Source organism: Tympanuchus pallidicinctus, unplaced genomic scaffold, assembly GCF_026119805.1.
Source record: "Tympanuchus pallidicinctus isolate F22 unplaced genomic scaffold, pur_lepc_1.0 scaffold1, whole genome shotgun sequence".
In the NCBI taxonomy this organism is placed as follows: Eukaryota; Metazoa; Chordata; class Aves; order Galliformes; family Phasianidae; genus Tympanuchus; species Tympanuchus pallidicinctus.
Window position 1 is genome coordinate 17,279,363 of NW_026294618.1, and position 18,318 is coordinate 17,297,680.

An 18,318-nucleotide genomic window follows, 5' to 3' on the forward strand; every position below is an offset into this window, starting at 1 on the left:
ATAGAAGTCTAAAAGATTTTTTCTTTAAATGCTAATGTCCATTGTCAATGAATGGAATGTTTTCTATCTTGCTTTAGTTGATCTGTCTGTCTCTTGAGGTCATGTGTGTTTTACTTCAATTTTACTAGGCTTGTTTCCTCAGACTTGCCCTTGTTTCTTGTCCTGATCACTGAGTGTGTCTTCATCTTTCTGACTGTCAGTGTCACAAAGTGAGCTTTATGGTTCTTGTGGGTACCTGGGTCTATGCTAATGTTTTGCAGTTTAATTCCTTACAGATTATAAAGTGTATGTCTGCCTGTTGCAGTCCGATACATCTTTTTTTCTTCAATCTTAAGCAATTCAGTCTTGTTATAACCATGTTTGTTCAGAGAAGTATCATGGAGGTGGTTTTCCTAGTCTCTGACTTTGACTAAGTCAGCCTGCTTCTCATCCATGTACTTGATTAAACTTTTACAACTGCTTAACCCTCTCCTACCATTTATTCATAATATCTAATCCATGTTACTTCATGTTCTTAGGGTAAAAAAGAACTACTCCACCCCCCTCATGTTTGTACTGCATATGATAGGATTCACCTCAAAGGTATTTTATTCTTCAAATTCCTTCTGTTTGACTCTCTCCTTTGCTGCTATACCTGCCAAAATTGAACATAAGCATAATGTTGCACTGAAATTGCCATCTGTTATTATGATGAAAAACAGCTGTCATTTTTTCCTTTGTTATACCACTATACATTAGCTGTTGTCTGCCTTGTACATGAGATGGTTTGTGCAAAGCATAGCATAAGAGTCCTCAAGGGCTGGCATTATCAGCTAGAGAAATTTTAAAGCTATTTGGAGAATATTTGAGTACCGCATATGAACATGAGAAAAAGCTTCTTTAATTTGAGGTTTACAGAGCACTGGAACAAGCTGCCCACACAGGTTATGGAGACTAATTTCTTTGGATATACTCAAAGACTCCTTGGGCGCTTTCCTGTGCAAGCTGTTCTAAGTAACTTGTCGTAGCAGTGGTGTTGGGTCTGATGGTCTTCAGATGTCTCTTCCAATCTCTTCAGGTCTATGATGGTTCTGTGAAACCTTCATGTCTCTGAACGTGATGTTTTTGTGGCTATGTCATTGTGAGGTCCAACAGAACACCTCCCCCATGTTGTCTCACTGATCATATCAACGTTAGATACTATTGTCCTGAATTGCTTGTATCCTGCTGTTTTCCCACCAGCAGGCACGGAGGTGGTTGAAGTTTCACATAAATAGGAAGCTCCTTCTTGTTATCTGAAGATTGCCTTTTCTTCAGGAAAGGTGACACCTGCCACAATGTTGGTACTTTGGTTTGCTCTATTCCTAAACTGTAAACACTCAGCTGGCTCTGATCCATCCATAGATAGATCTCCATTGTATCTGCTGTTCTTTATAAAGGACAGTTTTCCATCTAAGCCTTTCTGATCTGTACTTCCTGCAGAGCCTGTGTTTGTGAGTTTGCAATCCTAGTGAGACTGTAGATATGCCATAAGCATAAAGTGTATTTGGTCAGTAACAGCAAAGACATTACCTTATCTCTACACTGAAGATTTGACCATGGAGTGGCTTTTACAGGTTTGTTTTTAATTTGTTATATTCTGATGACTTTTCTTTTAGATTTTAAGCTACTTAAGGAAGAGTTGTGTAACTCTCCACTCCATTTTTATTAAAAAGTTAAGTTGGGATTTCTCTCCTATGAGCACTTCTGAGTCGTAAACAAATGAGAACTGAGTAGCCTGCTCCATTAAAAGTGGCTAACTAGTGTGGGGCAGATTTATTCTTTGGCCTTTCTGGACTTCCTGGATGCACTAACTGTTAATATCTTGAGGCATAGGTAAATGGAATTCAAGTAATAAAAGCTTTACTAATTTAAGTTTCTTGTATTAGCAAAATCAATTTTCTTAACCTTGTATTCGTACTTCATGTCAGAAAATGATATGCTATTGCATCTTGCCGTGTCCTAGTTTTGGCTTGGGTAGGGTTAATGTTCTTTGTAGTAGCTGGTATGGTGCTGCATTTCAGATTTTTGATGAAAACAGAGATGATAGCACACAGATGTTTTAGTTGTTTCTGAGCAGTGTTACACCGAGGACGTTTCAGCTTCTTGTGCTGCCCTGCCAGTGAGGAGCTGGGGGTGCGTAAGGAGAGGGAGAGGACAGAAACAGCTGATTAAAAGTGGCCAAATGAATGTTTCATACCAGGGTGATATCATGCTGAACACAAAAGCTGGGGGAAAGAAGGAGAAAATGGGACAAGTAGTGGCATTTGTGCTCCCAAGAAACCATTGTGTGATGAACCTTGCATTCCTAGGAGTGACTGAATGCTGATGGGAAGTAGTGAATTAATTCCTTAGGCTGCTTTACTTGCGTGCTCAGCTTTTGCTTTGCCTAGTAAACTGTGTTTATCTTGACCCATGAGTTTTTGTGTGTTTATGATTCTCTCCCTTATCTCTCTGTGGGGGCAGCAAGTGAGTGCCTGTGTGATGCCTAGCTGCTACCAGAGTTGAAGCACAGTGACCTACTAGCTTCTCAATAACAATTATGTGGTTATATTTTGTAATCAGCTTATTATAATTTTTTTCTTCCATTGACTAGTTTTGCTCAGTGTGGGAGCACATCTGGAAGTTATCTGCCCAATCAGCCAGGTAATGTGAAGACTTAGCAAATTATGACTCCAAGGTCTATAATTTCAGTCACAAGCCATTGCTGGAAGAAAGTTTGTGTATGTTGATAGAGTGGCTATACTTCTAAATCTCTACTGAGATTAAGTACAAAGTGGAAACTGCAGAAGTCTTATGTAAGATGTAGTAAACCAATCTTTTCAAATCAAGGTATTAGTTAGAACTTGATCCTGCAAATTTGAGATAGCCACATAAACAACTAATTTTGGATGTAGTGACATCTGTCCCATTTGAATTAGATGTCCGTGAACTGTCAAGTCATCTTTATTTGTCTTTGGAGCTTGCATGCAGTAAAACTGTAGGCTAAAGACTACTTAAATAGAGCACTGAATGTGCAACTGTCTGGTGATGGCCTGATTCAGTGGAGGGGATAAGTGGTTCTCAGTTGCCATTAAATTGTTAAGGAGTGTAGAGTTTTAGTATCTCACAAAACATCGAGTGGGAATGTTAATGCATTGCTATCATCTAGTCCTACTTAACTGACAGCTGCTGTGGCTTTGGTGGTGATGCAAGTGAGTGCCTCTGAGATTGCAGCTTTCTCTTTGGTACTTCTGCATGCGAGAAAGAGCAATGTTGATAATAGTGTTCTGCTTCACTAGCCTTAGTGATGATGGAAGCTAGTGTGTATGCTTCATTGGCTTTTATTGGTGTGTTGTGCAGATCTCCTCAGCCCAGGGTAAACTCAAACAGTGCTTTTTGTATGGCCAGCTGATACCTTGCTTCATGTATGTCTCCTGATGCTGCAGTTACGATGTGCTGGTGGTAACAATACCAGGAAGATCATCACAAACAAACAAAAGCAAGTTGTTAGAGCCAGTTTCTTTGTTTTCTGCTTCCTAGAGAGGAAACTCAATGATCAAAGATGCCATAAGTCACAGTTGTGACTTACGAGATCTGGTTCTCTGAAGTTTCAGAAAGCAAGCATGCCTGTTAGTGCTGCTAAGCAGCTTTTACAGTGCTGTAGCCTAATTTTGGCTGAAGAGTAGAGTTTGGCTCATGAATATAGTGAGGGTTACAGTTCGTCTCTTAGGCTGTCCACCAATGGCAGAATTCCAGAGGTGCAGTCAGTAAATTTTGAGCTCCCTCAAATAGATATATAAACACCTATACATCCCAGAGAAAAAAAGTATGTGCTGAAATATTGTCTCGAATCACTTCTGGATAGCATGAGAAACAGCAGACTATAAGAGAATTCAGTTTATGCCTTTTCCAGTTTTTCAACCTGCTGACTGTGTGCTTTCTGCAGGTTCTGTCTCACAGACCCGTATTATTATTATTGGTTTACCCGTTTCTTCAAAGCGTACCCACTGCTTTGCACACATTTAGATTGTTCTCTGTGTTCTCTCCAGGATGCAAGGGTTTTAAAGTTTCCTTATACGTTTGTAAATACAGTGCAAACATGAGAGCCTGGTGTCTAGCGCCTAAGTCATATTGGTGTTGTATTGTTGTGCGGTAGGTGTAATTTCATGGTCACCTGTGGTCTGCATGCTAATAGTAGAGCTTTGTGCAGTGCTTTACACGTTAGAATCGTGAGACATCAGGTAGCCGTGGAAAATGTCCTCTGTGTGAATATATGTCTGGGCTGGACCTGACTGGAGCGTGTTTCTGTTAATTAATTCTTTCCTCAGCTCCTCTTGGGAACATACTTCTATTAGGATAAATAGTGAGCTGCTACATTTCTGCCTTGTTTCTGTGTACGCATTTACAAAATGAGAAGCTGTATGTTGATGGCTTAAAAATGCATTTCAATGATTAAAAGAAAAATTAAGCAGCCTACAATTACCTCAGCCCATGTAAAATGAAAGGCTATGTGGGCTTGGAGCACTGCGATTGGAATTGTTAACCCAGACACATTCTGTGTTTTTGTGGGTTTTTTTCTTCCTCATCTTCTTTTGCCTGTAAAAGACAAGTTGATTAAAGAGAATATGGTTTATCTTTTTATTAATCAACTGAAAAGGTTATTCTTTAGAAAGGTTATTCTTTAGGAAACAGTGTACTTAAATCATGTTGGTTTTGTTTTTTTTTCTTTTTATTAGGAGAAGGATGTTTACATTCATTAATAAGGAAGAGTGATAACTCTGTTTGTCAGCGGTGAGAAGGAGGCTTCTGCACACTCGCTGCTTGTTCCTGTCATACTGAGAGCACTAATGGGCACCAGCTGGGCTGCAGCTATAGCAGCTTCACCACTTCAGCCTCGCACAGCAAGAGCTGCTGTGGCAGAGCTGCAGAAGGGCCGCCTGTGCGGATTTAGGAAGTATACACTTGAGTTGTTGTTCCCTGGGCAACAGAATAACTGCAGCCAGCTGGCTCTGCACCACCTGAGCTGATCAAAGAGCAAACCCTGTCAGGCACTGATACTTCAGCTCCTCCAGCTTCAGTGGGAATGTCTGCAGGCAATGATGTAGGGAGCATTGTCATTTGGATTTCAAGGTTAAACACAGGGGAATGAAGCAGAATGACAGCAGAATAAAATATAAACATTGTTCCTATAGGTGCTACCATCTCATGTACGTAGTTATTGATTCTAAAAAATCAATGTAAAAATACTTCATTACTAGTGTACATACAAAATGTGTTTCAGAATGATTTTAAAAGAAAGCAGGAGGCTAGCAATGACTGTCTTTGTTTTCCTTCTTCCAAGAGGATACATTAATCGGAGTGATTTGGCACATACGTAAGGAAAATGGTAAAGAATGGTTGAACGTAAAGATTGGGGTGCTTAGTAAAATGATATAATTAGGGAGGGCTGTGCAGAGTTGGACTTGTGCTTTAGGTGACTGCTGCAAGCCCGTGACAAGTGAGACTGTGGTTGTTACATATGTCAGAGCATACTTAAGTGACATGGGGGCGGTTATTCTGCAGGTGGTGCCAGAAGAATGAAAGGTGAATGATTGAACATCTGTGTGTTGTAATATTGGCTGGCGTGTTCCTGTATAATTGGGATCAGAATCCACTTACAGGATGGGTTGTGGGTGACAATGCTTCCTGAATGCCCATTTAACTGTCTTAGCCTTTGACCTTTATGTTATACCATTGCCTGTAAGCATCACTTTGCTTAAGAGTTTTAGGAAGTTTCACATCTTAAAATCCTGTATTAAACAGGAATGTTATAAAATGGTGAAGATTGAAATTTTGTTTTATCGCTCTCCTTGAAATATGTTTATTTTTTTTCAATATCTCTATTGCCTCTGAAAGATAATAACTTCAATTCTGGAAAGGTAATTGCGGTGGGTGAACTGGAGGCAGGCAGAACATGGACAAATGATAGTATAGGTTGACTTTTATTGAGCTTAGGGTGTCTTCAATTCACACTTGATTGAGTAAGGAAAAGCAGGATTGGTGGATCTCTACAAGTGTTCAAACCTCTTTTCTGCTGAAACTGCTGAGTATTGATTAGCATCCATACTTATAAAGATGATTTGTCTTTTTTTATAAATTGCTTGTGTTCTTTTTGTTCTTCTGCTTTGTCTTTGTTTTAGTAATATTTGACTAATGAAAGTGTTTCCATAGACATAGTAGTTTCATGTGGATTTTTAGTTGTTTTTTTTTTTTTTTTTTTTTCCTGTTAAACCTTAGACCTTTAAAGCATTAAAAACTCCTAAGTGGATTTTTTTTTTTGTCCCTATTGGAAATCAACGTGGTGAGGGAGAGTTTGAGTGAAGGAATAAAGTTTGAGAAAACAGTAATGTTGTTGGATTGCTTCTGACTGCAAAATCATTTACATCCCTGGTATCTCTCATCTACATTTCATTCTACTCTGCTCTGGTGTCTGCTCTGGTGAGGCCTCACCTGGGGGTACTGCATCAGATGTGGTGTCCTCAGTACAAGAGAGACACAGACCTGTTGGAGTGCATCCAGAGAAGGACCACCAAAACGATTCAAGGGGTGGAGCACTTCCTCCGTGAGGATAGGCTGAGAAGGCTGGGGCTGTTCAACCTGGAGAAGAGAAGGCTCTGGAGAGACCTGAGTGCAGCCTTTCAGTATCTAAAGAGGGGCTGTAAGAGAGGAGGAGACAAACTCTGTATCAGTCTGTTTTGATAAGACAAGGAAATGGGAGATTTAGATTAGATACTAGGAAATACGTTTTTACAGTAAACATTGAAGCAGGCTCCCTGGAGGTGTGATGGATGCTCTGTCTGTGGAGACATTCAGAGTCCACCTGGAAAGGGCTCTGAGCAACCTGATCTAGCTGTAGGTGTCCCTCTTCATTGCAGGGGAGTTTGACTAGATGGCCTTTAAAGGTCCCTTGCACCTCCTAGTGATTCTGTGTAAAAGTATGGCTTTTTGTACTCAGTCATACAAAAACAAATAGAGGTCTAATTGAGACTGTTTACTGTCTATGGTGGTTATAGAGACTACATCTCTTCCTTCTGCATTTATTCTTATTTACTGTGTCAGTAATCTGGATATCAAATGATTTCTTAGCGCTTTTACTGGGGTTGCAAATTGTCTTCTCTAAAGTGGCTATTTATTAAATAGAATAAATTAAAATTTTGAAGAAGTCTCTGTAAATGGACTTTTGTGATTGCACCTGATGTTCAGTTGGGTTTTTGTGGTTTCCCAGGCTATTGAATTTCCTGAATAAATATTTGTAAAAAAATTTGGAATGACTTTTGAATCTGGAGACCTGATATGGCTCACTTCTTTGATTATGGCAGTCTCTAGAAATTGCTGAATCAAAGTCGAGGGTTGTTTAAAGAGCTCAGGCAATTCCTTCTGGCTTAAAAATCTGAATATATGCAGAAGTTGAAATTTTTGCAAGGGTGGGACTGACTTCTAGTGTCGTAAGCAAATGCTTAACATCTGGAGTCAGCAGTCTGTGTTCTTACATTTGTGTTCTTTTATCTTCTCGTCTTGAAATGATTGCATAGTTGCTGAGGAATATCAGACGGTTACTGCATTCCAGCTAGCCGTGATTCAGTGAACTGATCTGCTGTATGTGACATAATTCTATAAGGGAGTAACAAGTACTTGTAATTTAGATTAAACATGTGCTTCTTTTTGTATTGCCATTAGTAGCTTCCTGATAACTTTACCTGATAGATTTTTTTTTTTTTTTTTTTTTTTTTGAGGGGCTTATTTGCTCTGTCAGAGGTGATTAAGCAAGAACAACTCTCTAAGGGGAGCACTGTTTGGAGATAGACAGGTAAAACATCCTGCTTATCTACCTACAACGTCTCTTTTTCAGTGTTGAAACTGCTAGTAGTGGAAATCTGAAAATTGTCATGGAAGTAGCCCTCATTGTGAAGCTCTTTCAAGTGCTGTAGTGAAAATTGGTATTGATTTGACCAAGTTGTGACCTTTTCAAATTGCACACTTTGTATGCAGAGGGTTTTCTCACTTGCTTAACTTGCAAAGTAGGCATCTGAAGAAGGCTGTGAGCTCTGTGACTCTCAGGCTTTGGACAAACTTGCTGAAGTTTATTTCCTGCAGTTTGTTCCTGCACCCTCAGAGCTGTCAGATCAACTATGTGCACAGTTTCTTTCTATCTCAGTTCTGTCAAAATATGGGACTATCTGCTTATTCCTGACTTCTTGCTTGCTTTCTTGTAAAGCTTGGATCATTTCAACAGAGCTAGGTAGAAGGAACTGCATATAGTCACTCTGGCAGATCTGTGAGTATGGCGGCCTCAGCCCAGGAGGTCGTGTTAATGAGTGTGAGGAAGCAATGCTTAACAGGGAGTTGTTACTGTTGGGAAAAGTGTGTCGAACTCCAGCCATAACTACTGAGAGATATGCTGAAGACGCACAGTGAATTAGGCAAGGGACTTCTCTTGAATTATAAGGAATGAAAGTGACAGCAGTCTAAGAATTCATTGTCTTAATCTTGGATTATTGTTTTGAACAGTTTTTTAGGAGTACTACAGGACTCTCTTCTGCAAAACTTTAACTTACGCTTTATGAAGGTATAACATAATGGTTGCTTAATGCTTAGTTAAACCCACTAACAACTTGCTTAATACACTAGCTTGTCAATTCTTTTTTGCATTGGTACTGTGTAATAAAAATTCTGGTTTAAGCATGAGGTAACATTGGAAAAGTAGTTTCCAACTGTATGAATAGCTTTAAGGTACATATGTATGACTTGATCAAAAAACAAAATATCTTTTTATTTTTATTTTTTGACAGGTAACTATCACTGTTATTTAAATATTCCATTCATTCATATGGGTCTCTTACTATTTTTAGGGAAATAGCATGAGAGGTTATAGATAAGAAATAAGTTTTAATAGGGTGATATAACGTAGGGAAAAATTTGGGGTTTCTGATGTTAATTTTCTCTCTGTCCTTAGAGAAAATAATTGATGATTACAGCATTGATCTTTCTTGATAATAATTTAAAAATATATGGTTTTTTTGTTTCTACTTCTCTAAATATGGGCAGAAAAGGATAACAATTGTGAGGAAGAATAAATGACAGCTATGCTGTTGAGACCCGACGGAAGTCTAATAGGTAAAACTGTATTTAAAAGATGTGTGCTAATGTAGTTCTTAAGGAATTTTTTTATGATAAAAATTGAATTATGAAAGAAAATTTCTGTAAGTCTTACAAAGTCGTGACCATTAATAAATCTAGCATGATTAAATTGTATTTCAAAAGTAGAGTATTTTCTTCCATTTTGGAAGGGCAAATGGCATCTCATGTACATGATAGCATCAGAGCAGTTTCCCAGAAAGCACAGTATTTCCTGAAAACCAAGGAATGGTATGTCCTGTAAGATATGGAAGCCTGATAACTTTTTTCTACTGCTCAAGGAAATATCTTCTGCCGAAAATATCAAAGTACACTTCCATTTGCTTCTTAAAAGCATCTGTAGGTCTGTGCCATTTGGGGAAAAAAAAAATTAAAAAATTAAAATAATATATGTAATTACTACATACGCGAAAAATTCAAGCAGATCCATTTCGCTGGTGGATTTTAACAAATTTTCAAAGCATCAGTGTTAAAAGAGGCCAAGTTACATCAGAATTCGGGGAGACTTCACTATATTTTCTTAAGCTTCAACCAGTCTTCAAAATGCTGCTTGTTTACTTGTTTTTAGGTTTCTAACATGGGAATCTGATTGTGTGTGACAATCTACACCTTTATTATTATTATTAATAATACTATTGTTATCCTTTCTCATCAGAATGTACCACCACAATGCCAAAATGTTTATGTTTTGGAAAGTTAAAATGACATTTCAAGGCTTCCTTAAACTCATTATGCTATCTGAGAGGAAAGATGGCTTCTGAAATGTTCTGTTAACTTTTCACGATTGGTGTTGTGGTTCTTTGCGTCGGTCATGGTGATAACAGAAAAGCTAAAGCTTTATATCCATGATACAGACCTTTCGGTAATTCTAATCCACCAGAAACTTCTTTACTGTGTTCTTTAACATTCTGTCATATATTGACTTATCTAGGCAAAGCATTCAATAAATCTTAATTTCTCAAACTACTTTGTGCATTCTGTTCAGGTTATTTATTATTTGTATGGAGTAGAAGGCATGCTGTGCATTGACTTGCCCTTTGCTAGGAAAGGTAGCCATCTGCTGTTGGTTCCTCATCTTTCAGTGGCACATTGATTTAAAGTGAAGGATTTCCCTCAAATGGTTTGGAAATAGCTGTTTAGCATGCACTACAATTATTAAAAGCTCAATTGTGTGCTAATAAATAAGGGATTATTCCTTGTTTATCTTTAGATAACGGTATGGCCTCTTGATACTATATTCAATTTGTATACAACTTCCAATTATAGTAAAACAGTTACACAATTGTATTTCATGTTTAGTGCTTTTTGTCAAATACCCAGTGCTCGTGCATTCTGAATTCTGTGCCTTTAAGTTCTTTTCTTACTCTTGTTTTTCTCTATCAGAAATGGACATTGTTTTTCATTCTGTTGTTTGTTGTGAGAGTGGCTGTTTTGTGTATATAATATCCAAAAACTGGTCACCTTGGTAGTAGAGACATTTCTGTTGGGATGACACCGAGCCTGAGAAAACCTTTCTCTGATTTACCGCCCTTCGTCTTGAAAACGCTCTCATTTCAGTTGTTCCGAAATGGAAACATGCCTCTAAGTTGGTCACATCTGTTCATGGGTCCTTAATCAGATACTCTAGACTAAAATCAGCACTTTAAGATAGAACATTAAGAGAGGGGCTTGTGATATTACCTGATCACTTCTCATCCTCGGGACTTTGTTTTGAACACATCTTCCAGTAGGCAGTGACACCCAAAGCTTTCACTCCCCAGTATCACTGTAGCTGGTTTCTTTGTTCCTGCTGCAGCAGACACATTCTTCTGCTTTGAACCCTGGACCAGAAGCTGTTACTCTGTGGACGTGTTCAGTGCTGCTCTGGTCTCCTCACACTGCACTGACGCAAATTCTGATTATTTTTGGGTGGTGGGCAGTAGTGTATGTGCATAGACCATATGGTATTTGTTCCCCTTGATTACAGTTAGCTTTTTTCTCATATGTTGTGATATTTTGCTATACACATCTGAGTTCTGTTTAACTTCTGGAAGCTGCTTTTGTTCACTAGAGTTAGAGGAGCGTGCTTGGGTGGGATACTGCAGTTTTGTAGTAAACTTATTAGTAGCAAAGGGTATGACATAATGCAATAGGTTAAACTGTGGATTGCCCTTGAAAAGAAAATAGTAAAACTGTCTCAATTGTTATTGTTAAGGGTGCAAGTAACATAAATTGTGGGTCTTTTTCATTAAAATCATTATGGGGATTGAAACTTGGAAAAATTGCCTTTAAAAACATTTATTTTTTCATGAGCACTGACTTTTACCTTTCAAACAGGGAAAGCTGGATTGCATGCATGGTAGTTATGAGTTTTGCAGTAACTTGACTACTAGCTTGAGGTCTGACTGTACCCATATTTTGTGTACTTTCCATTCAACTTAGAATCTTTTTAAATTTTTTGAACAGCAGGTGTGCATTGCTTATAGATTTGTGTAAATGTCAATACACCGTATACAAAATATGTCTCCCATACGATGATCTGTTGACATTATTCTCTATTGCTTAGCTTCAGACAGTAAAGTCGTGACATGTGCTGCTGTTTGGAGGATGCCGAAGGAATTGGAATCAGGCAGTCATGAATCCCCTGATGATTCATCAAGCAACACTCAAACCCTGGAGCTACTCTGTCACCTTGACAACACAGCCCATGGCAATATGGCCTGGTAGGATTCTGCATATTTTATAGTCCTAGAAAAAGCCTACAGGAAAGACCTGTGCTGTTAGTTTTGTGCAGATGTATTTTGTAGAAGCTATGCTATACGTTTTAAAATCATAGTCTTTAAAGAATAAGTATAAATTGGATTTTTGTCCTATAGACAGAAAAAAAACATTCATTGTAGTCCTGCAATCACATATGGAGTATCATCCTGTACAGTTTTAATGTGTTTCTTCCCACTTGTCCACATCTAAAACGAAGTGCAGAGGTATAATGCTTAGCACTTCATTGTCTTTGTGGAATATAAATTTGAGATTGTGTCAGTTGAGTAAGTACTGTAAAACAAAGACTGATTTGGCATAACTGTAAGTCAGTTAAAAGGGATAAGAATTTGTTGTATTATTTGATTCTTGTTTAGCTACTTTTTTCTGTGGCCTAAGAAAAGACAAGGAGAGCTGCAGTAGTGAAGAGAGAATTACAGAGGTTTGTTTCCCTTTCTGTTCTTTGAAACATCCAGTGGATATTAGCAAGTCCTTTGCTGTGTAGGTATGTGATGTGTTCCAGCTGCTTCCTGAACAAACACACAAACGCATTTGGTTCATATTTTATCAACTGCAGTATTTTTTTACATGTTTGTTGGACTACAAAGCCATCTTCCACTGGCAAGAAAAGTTAAAATTACAAGAACATGGTCTATAGTGGTCTCAGGAATTCCTGTCCATCTGTTGATAGAGTACAGTAGTTGATTGTGTGAGTTGCACAGTCCCTTTCACAATTTTAAGAGAACTTTAAGCAGACTGGAATAAGATAGTAGATTCTTGTTGCATTTTAATTACACTTTTGATCTAAAATTAGGCAAGGATAAGGCAGCACCATTGTTGGGACTGCTGTGTCTTAAAGGAGTGGAAGGTGCTTCTTGTGTTTGAATTCGGACACCTGATGTGTGAGGTATATCCATCTTATATAATCATCATATAATCTTATTATACTTAGACACATACATGTAAGAGTAATTTTAAATTGGATCAAAAGGGAAGGATAGTTAAAATCAGTCTCAGTTCCTTTTCAAAATCTGGTTATGTGAAAATTTCATTAACTAGCCAGTAAGAAAAAAAGATGTAGAATTTATAAATGATAGCTAAATCAGTTGATTTTTAATCATGATGTACATTTTGCTCTGAGTTCTACAACTCTGTTTATAGATTGGAACTGAAATTTCAACATCAAAAAAAGAGGTAAATAGATGGTAATATTTTTTAGGTTCTTCTTTAGAAAAGATTGGTCACAGTGTATTCAAGTGTACGTTGTTTTTAAGGCTACTTTATGCTAAAATCTCAATTTAGCTAATCTTAAATTTCTTTCATGACAGCAACTTCAGTGCTATCCCTTTAGGTACTGGAAGAATGCAATGAAGTCACCCTGCAGCCTTCTTTTCTCCAGGTTGAACAAGTCCAGCTCCCTCAGCCTGCCTTCGTAGGGGAGGTGCTCCAGTCCCCTGATCATCTTCATGGCTCTCCTCTGGATCCTCTTCCTGTCAGCTCCCTGTCTTTCTTATACTAGGAGCTGCAGACCTGGACACAATACTCCAGATGGGGTCTCACAAGAGCAGAGTAGAGGGGGACAATCACCTCCCTGTCCCTGCTGGCCACCCCTCTTGTGATGGAGCCCAGAATACCATTTGCTCTCCAAGCCGCAAGGGCACACTGCTGGCTCATGTTACGTTTTTCATTCCATCAAGACCCCCAGGTCCTTCTCCACAGGGCTGCACTCAAGGACCGCTCCTTCCAGTCTGTATGGATGCCTGGGATTCCTCCGGCCAAAGTGCAAAACTCTGCACTTTGTTGTCTTGAACCTCATCAGGTTCACCCAGGCCCATCTTTCAAGCCTATTGAGGTCCCTCTGAGCATCTTTTCCTGCCACCGTGTCAACCACTCAGCTTGGTGTCACTCAGCCTTTCCTTTTTAAAAAGTCTTCCAGGGTCACCAACATTTCGATGACTTAAGGGGAAAGCTAACGGTTTAGAGTATGTACTTTTTCTGTGTCATTAGAACACTTGTGTTCATTTGTGCAACAATTATGTTTTTCTAAATGTAAAAGTAATGTCTGGAACCAGAGTGAAGTACAAGGTAGGTGTCTTGAGGTCTAATCTAAATTAACCTTTAACTTTTTCGTTCTTCTTATCAGTGTCTTGACCAGAAAAGGTACCTAAATTCCTCCATCTTAACTTTCAGGTTTTTTGGGTAGTGGTGTTTTTTATTTTACTTTGTTTTGAGCACTTGAACACCAACATATACCTTGCTGGATGAGAATTTTGAGACAAAGCATAGCTTTTATATACTGAACAATTCCTTCTAACAGCATGGATGTCAACAGGACCAAAAAATGGCCAGAACTATTTTAATTTTTAAAATGTGGCCATTCTATAGAGCACTCGAGTAAGGCATAAGAGTAGTGGACCCCAGGCTGTGCTCTCTGACCCTTATTCTTAGAAAAATATCCTAGTCATCAGCAGATACCACCTTTAAATTTGAATTATTGTGAAAAAGGAAGGATATTTGGATGCGTAATACATTAATTTTTCTGGAGGCTGCATGGAGGCTGCAGGATATTCTGCTGTATAGAAGGATGTTTGCGTATATATTCTGCTTTGCAGTGCATGAGAATTTTCAGTTGAACAGAATTTTTCTACTTATAAAAACAAATAGCCATCACTTTTGTAACTACATTTAAGTAATAGTTAAAGCTTTCTTTATCCAAGATATTATGGCTGACTTCAGCTCACACTGACAAAAGTGTACACACGTTGCTTTATTTTTCATTAGGCTATAGTGGATAACTTTGAGTTCTTCATTTGTAGAAGCTCATTGAGTTAATAAAAGATGTTCTCTATCTTTTTAGCGTAAGAGGACTGTATTGTCTGTTTTACTTGTACATTTGAGTGAATATTTTAAATTCTCTTGTTCATTAGGAAAGCGTTCTCCACAGAATTTAATTTTAATTTTTAAATTTATTTAAGCCAAAAACTACTAGCTAAAAGCTAATCTGAATCATCAGGTGTTAGATGATAACGAAACAAGGTAAAAGAAAACACACACAATTCCTTGTCTGCTGCTTATAGAGTCTCTAAAGAGTAGTGGTGAAGTTGGCACTCAATTTCTGAGTGGCAGCTATGATTTTTACAAGTATCTTGTCCATTTCTGAAAACTAAGCATCAGCAGCTGTTATCGCATTCAGGAAAATGATATTGCCCAGTTTCTCTCTCCTTTTTTAAAGATTATCACCACTTCTGCTTTGTCAAAAATAATTAACAAAAAAAATCTAGAATGTATATGTTGTTTCGAAAGTAAGTTGGCTTTTTCACTCACAGTATTTTTTTTCCCCTTTTCCTTGTTGTTTCTTGTGTTTAACATGCAGTCATTAATACTGTACATCTGAACATGTTATGAAGAGTCATTTGAATAATCACTTAAATTATAGAATGTGAATGATCATTGCAACCACAGTCTTAAAACAATGAACTTTCATAACTGATAAATTAAATAGGAGTGGAATGGGGATCTCACAAGGACAGTGTTTGTGCCAGAGACCTTTTCATTCTAAGGAATGTCAGCTGGATTATAATTGGCTCTAATTAGCACACTATTCAACTATAAAAATTCTTTACCTTGAAGCTCATTGACACTCAGAGACGTGAAATTTCTTCCCACCTTTGAAAACATCAAAGAACCTGCTTTTATAACTGAAGACTGAGTGGTCAGCGTAGGAAAGAAGCGAATATGTCAACAGGCATCAAGAATATTGATCTCTGGCTAGAAGAACTCTTAAAGAGTTAATTGGTGAAATCTAATTTTATTGTGTTTAATTGAAAGAATATCTACATATAATGACACCAAAAACTAGTGTAATACTTCCAGCAATATACAAGAGAAATGGGGGGGAGCAGGGGGGCAGCTGTAACTAAAAATAATAATTATTAGAATCTTGAAGATTTCTTAGCTATTCATTCAAGATGATGATTCTGACATCTTTTAAAATTGATAATACCAAAACTGTCTTTTTTTTTTTTTTTTTTTTTTTTTCTCCCATGGTTCTGTCTCCTCAGTCTGGCTTCTCTTTATTGTTTCATTCATCTGTCTGTAAATCCAAATACTTGTATCACTAAAAATACTGCATTAGAAGTAATGAAACTGTTTGTGGAAGAAACAGAGAATATTTTGAGTGGAAAATCATAGCCAAGGTTGTGACTGAGGTTGTGTATCACTTCTTTCTGTTTCTTGTTCCTTGCTATTTTCTTTGCTATTATTTTGTATTTTAAGCTTGGATGGAGTCCCATGGGTTGGATCTGGGGCCTTCCAGGTCTTAGGAAGGTAGAAGTGATACAGATTTGGAGATTATACTATGAATGCTCCTGTATTAAGTGCCAAGGTAGGAATCTATCCAGTGGCTGCCTCATCTCTGGCTTGCTTATCCAGGGGTGCATCTATTCATGCAACCCTGTTCCATCTTTTCAATCCAAAGACTGACCTGATTCATGGAAGAAGTTAGACAAGAAAATTTATGTCTAGTGATATTCTAATCATCTCTTGAAACTTATCAGGAGTTTTTCTTCATGTGTGCCCTGAAGATGAGAACAGCATGTCAAACAAAGTTAGACCAAAGCTATTCAGAGACTGGAGGAAGTTTCTCACAGAATACAGAATTGTAGGTGTTGGAAGGGACCTCCAGAGATCATGGAGTCCAACCCCCCTGCCAAAGCAGGTTCCCTACAGCAGGTCGCACAGGTAGGCATCCAGGCAGGTCTTGAACATCTCCAGAGAAGGAGACTCCACCACCTCCCTGGGCAGCCTGTTCCAGTGCTCCGTCACCTCACTGTAAAGAAGTTCTTGCGCACATTTGGGCGGAACTTCCTATACTGCAGTTTCCGGCCGTTTCCCCTTGTCCTGTCTGCATGATATTCCCTACTGATATCAGTTGCGATCTCTATCTCTTGCTCAATTTTTAGAATTATGGAGTACAGAAGCCTGTTCTCATCAAATGACAAGTATTATCCTTTTAACCTTTCCGTTATCTCCACCAAAATGTTTGAGTGTTTGTGTATGTGCTTAACTGTACTTCCTGTATCCACTGGTAGAGTGTGCTGCTTCTCATAGCTTGAAATAGAGGACTAATGATTTCTTCTGTTCCTTCATGTGTAGCACAAAGATGGAGAATCACAGGTGTGATAGAACTGTGATGACAGCCTCAAAGTGGAAGAGGTTTGCATCAGAGCTCTATAGTTTAGGATCTTTGGTGCACTTCATGGTTTTGAGCTTAATTATTTGTATTAAGTGCATGTCACACTCTCTGTTTTGTTCTCTGTGTGTTACAATGACAAAATCATTTTTCATAAATCAGTATATGGGACAGATAGCAAATGAAATATGGATTTTTGGAACAGGTAGGCTAGCATCCAAGGAAGCTGGATGGCATTCCTTTTCCAGACAAATTTTGATCAAAGATCTCTTAAGAGAAAAAGGGAAGGATGCATATGCTAGAGTGGACAAAAATTCCATAATCAAGCCTTACTTTCTATCATGCAGTTTAAATAAATGGCACTGCAATCTATGATGTGTAGAAGTTGCAGGTTTTGCAGTTAAAATATGAGCCAGTTTCAGCTGAAGGAAAACAGTTGTTAAAGTCATTTAGGTGTTGAAACTGATCAGATCCACAAAATTAAGATGTTTTTCCAGTTCAGATTCTAATTGGTTCTAATGGTTCATTTTTTTTGTTTGTTTTTAATTGTATTACTTTTTTATTATTTTGTTTTACAGTGTTATGTGGGAACCAATGGGAGATGGTAAAAAGATCATTTCTCTGGCTGATAACAACATATTACTGTGGGACTTGCAGGAAAGTTCAGCCAAAGCTGTGGTAAGAATCTTATTTTTTAAGAAACAATAATATACTTGAATGTAGCATGAACAGTACTCACCAACCCCAAATTTTCTCATCTTTTAACTACTTGTTCCCTGATGACTTCAGAAGTATCTTTAGTGGGTGCTGGGTGAAATGAATGTAGTGTCAATTGACTTGGCAGTTTTTAAGAGGAGAGGTAACTGAGTATTTTTATTTGTTGCTAATGGTTAATTATTTTCTTTTTACTAGAATTGCCTTTTCATACTGCTTCTGAAGTAAAGCAGTGCTGATCTGATAAACGTGTCAGGGAATACTGATGATAATAAATTCAAGGGTTTTCTAATTCATATGATAATAGATTAACCAATGTTAGTTAATATCTCACAGTCCTGCATTTCATATTTAACTTAAAACCCTTGGATGTAGATGTCACTTAAATTCCCACACTTACTTTGCACTGCTTTGAGTTCTTGGTGCTAAACAAGTCTATTCAAATTGATTCACTCATTTTTTTAAAAAAACTTTTTTAAAAACTGTTTTGTCTAATATTCAGA

General features: G+C 37.9%; 1 protein-coding gene across 5 annotated transcripts in view; it reads left to right on the top strand.

Moving 5' to 3' along the window:
• EIPR1 (EARP complex and GARP complex interacting protein 1) overlaps positions 1-18,318 on the top strand; it is a 69,900-nt gene that overhangs the window by 23,774 nt on the left and 27,808 nt on the right. For all 5 annotated transcript variants that reach the window (XR_008210531.1, XR_008210532.1, XM_052700999.1 and 2 more), the window contains exons 4-5: positions 11,720-11,876; positions 17,680-17,779. Coding sequence is in view for 3 of the 5 variants with exons in the window: in XM_052700999.1 (XP_052556959.1) it covers positions 11,720-11,876; positions 17,680-17,779 (257 nt within the window). In the remaining 2 variants the exon portion in view is untranslated. The remainder of the gene's footprint in view (positions 1-11,719; positions 11,877-17,679; positions 17,780-18,318) is intronic.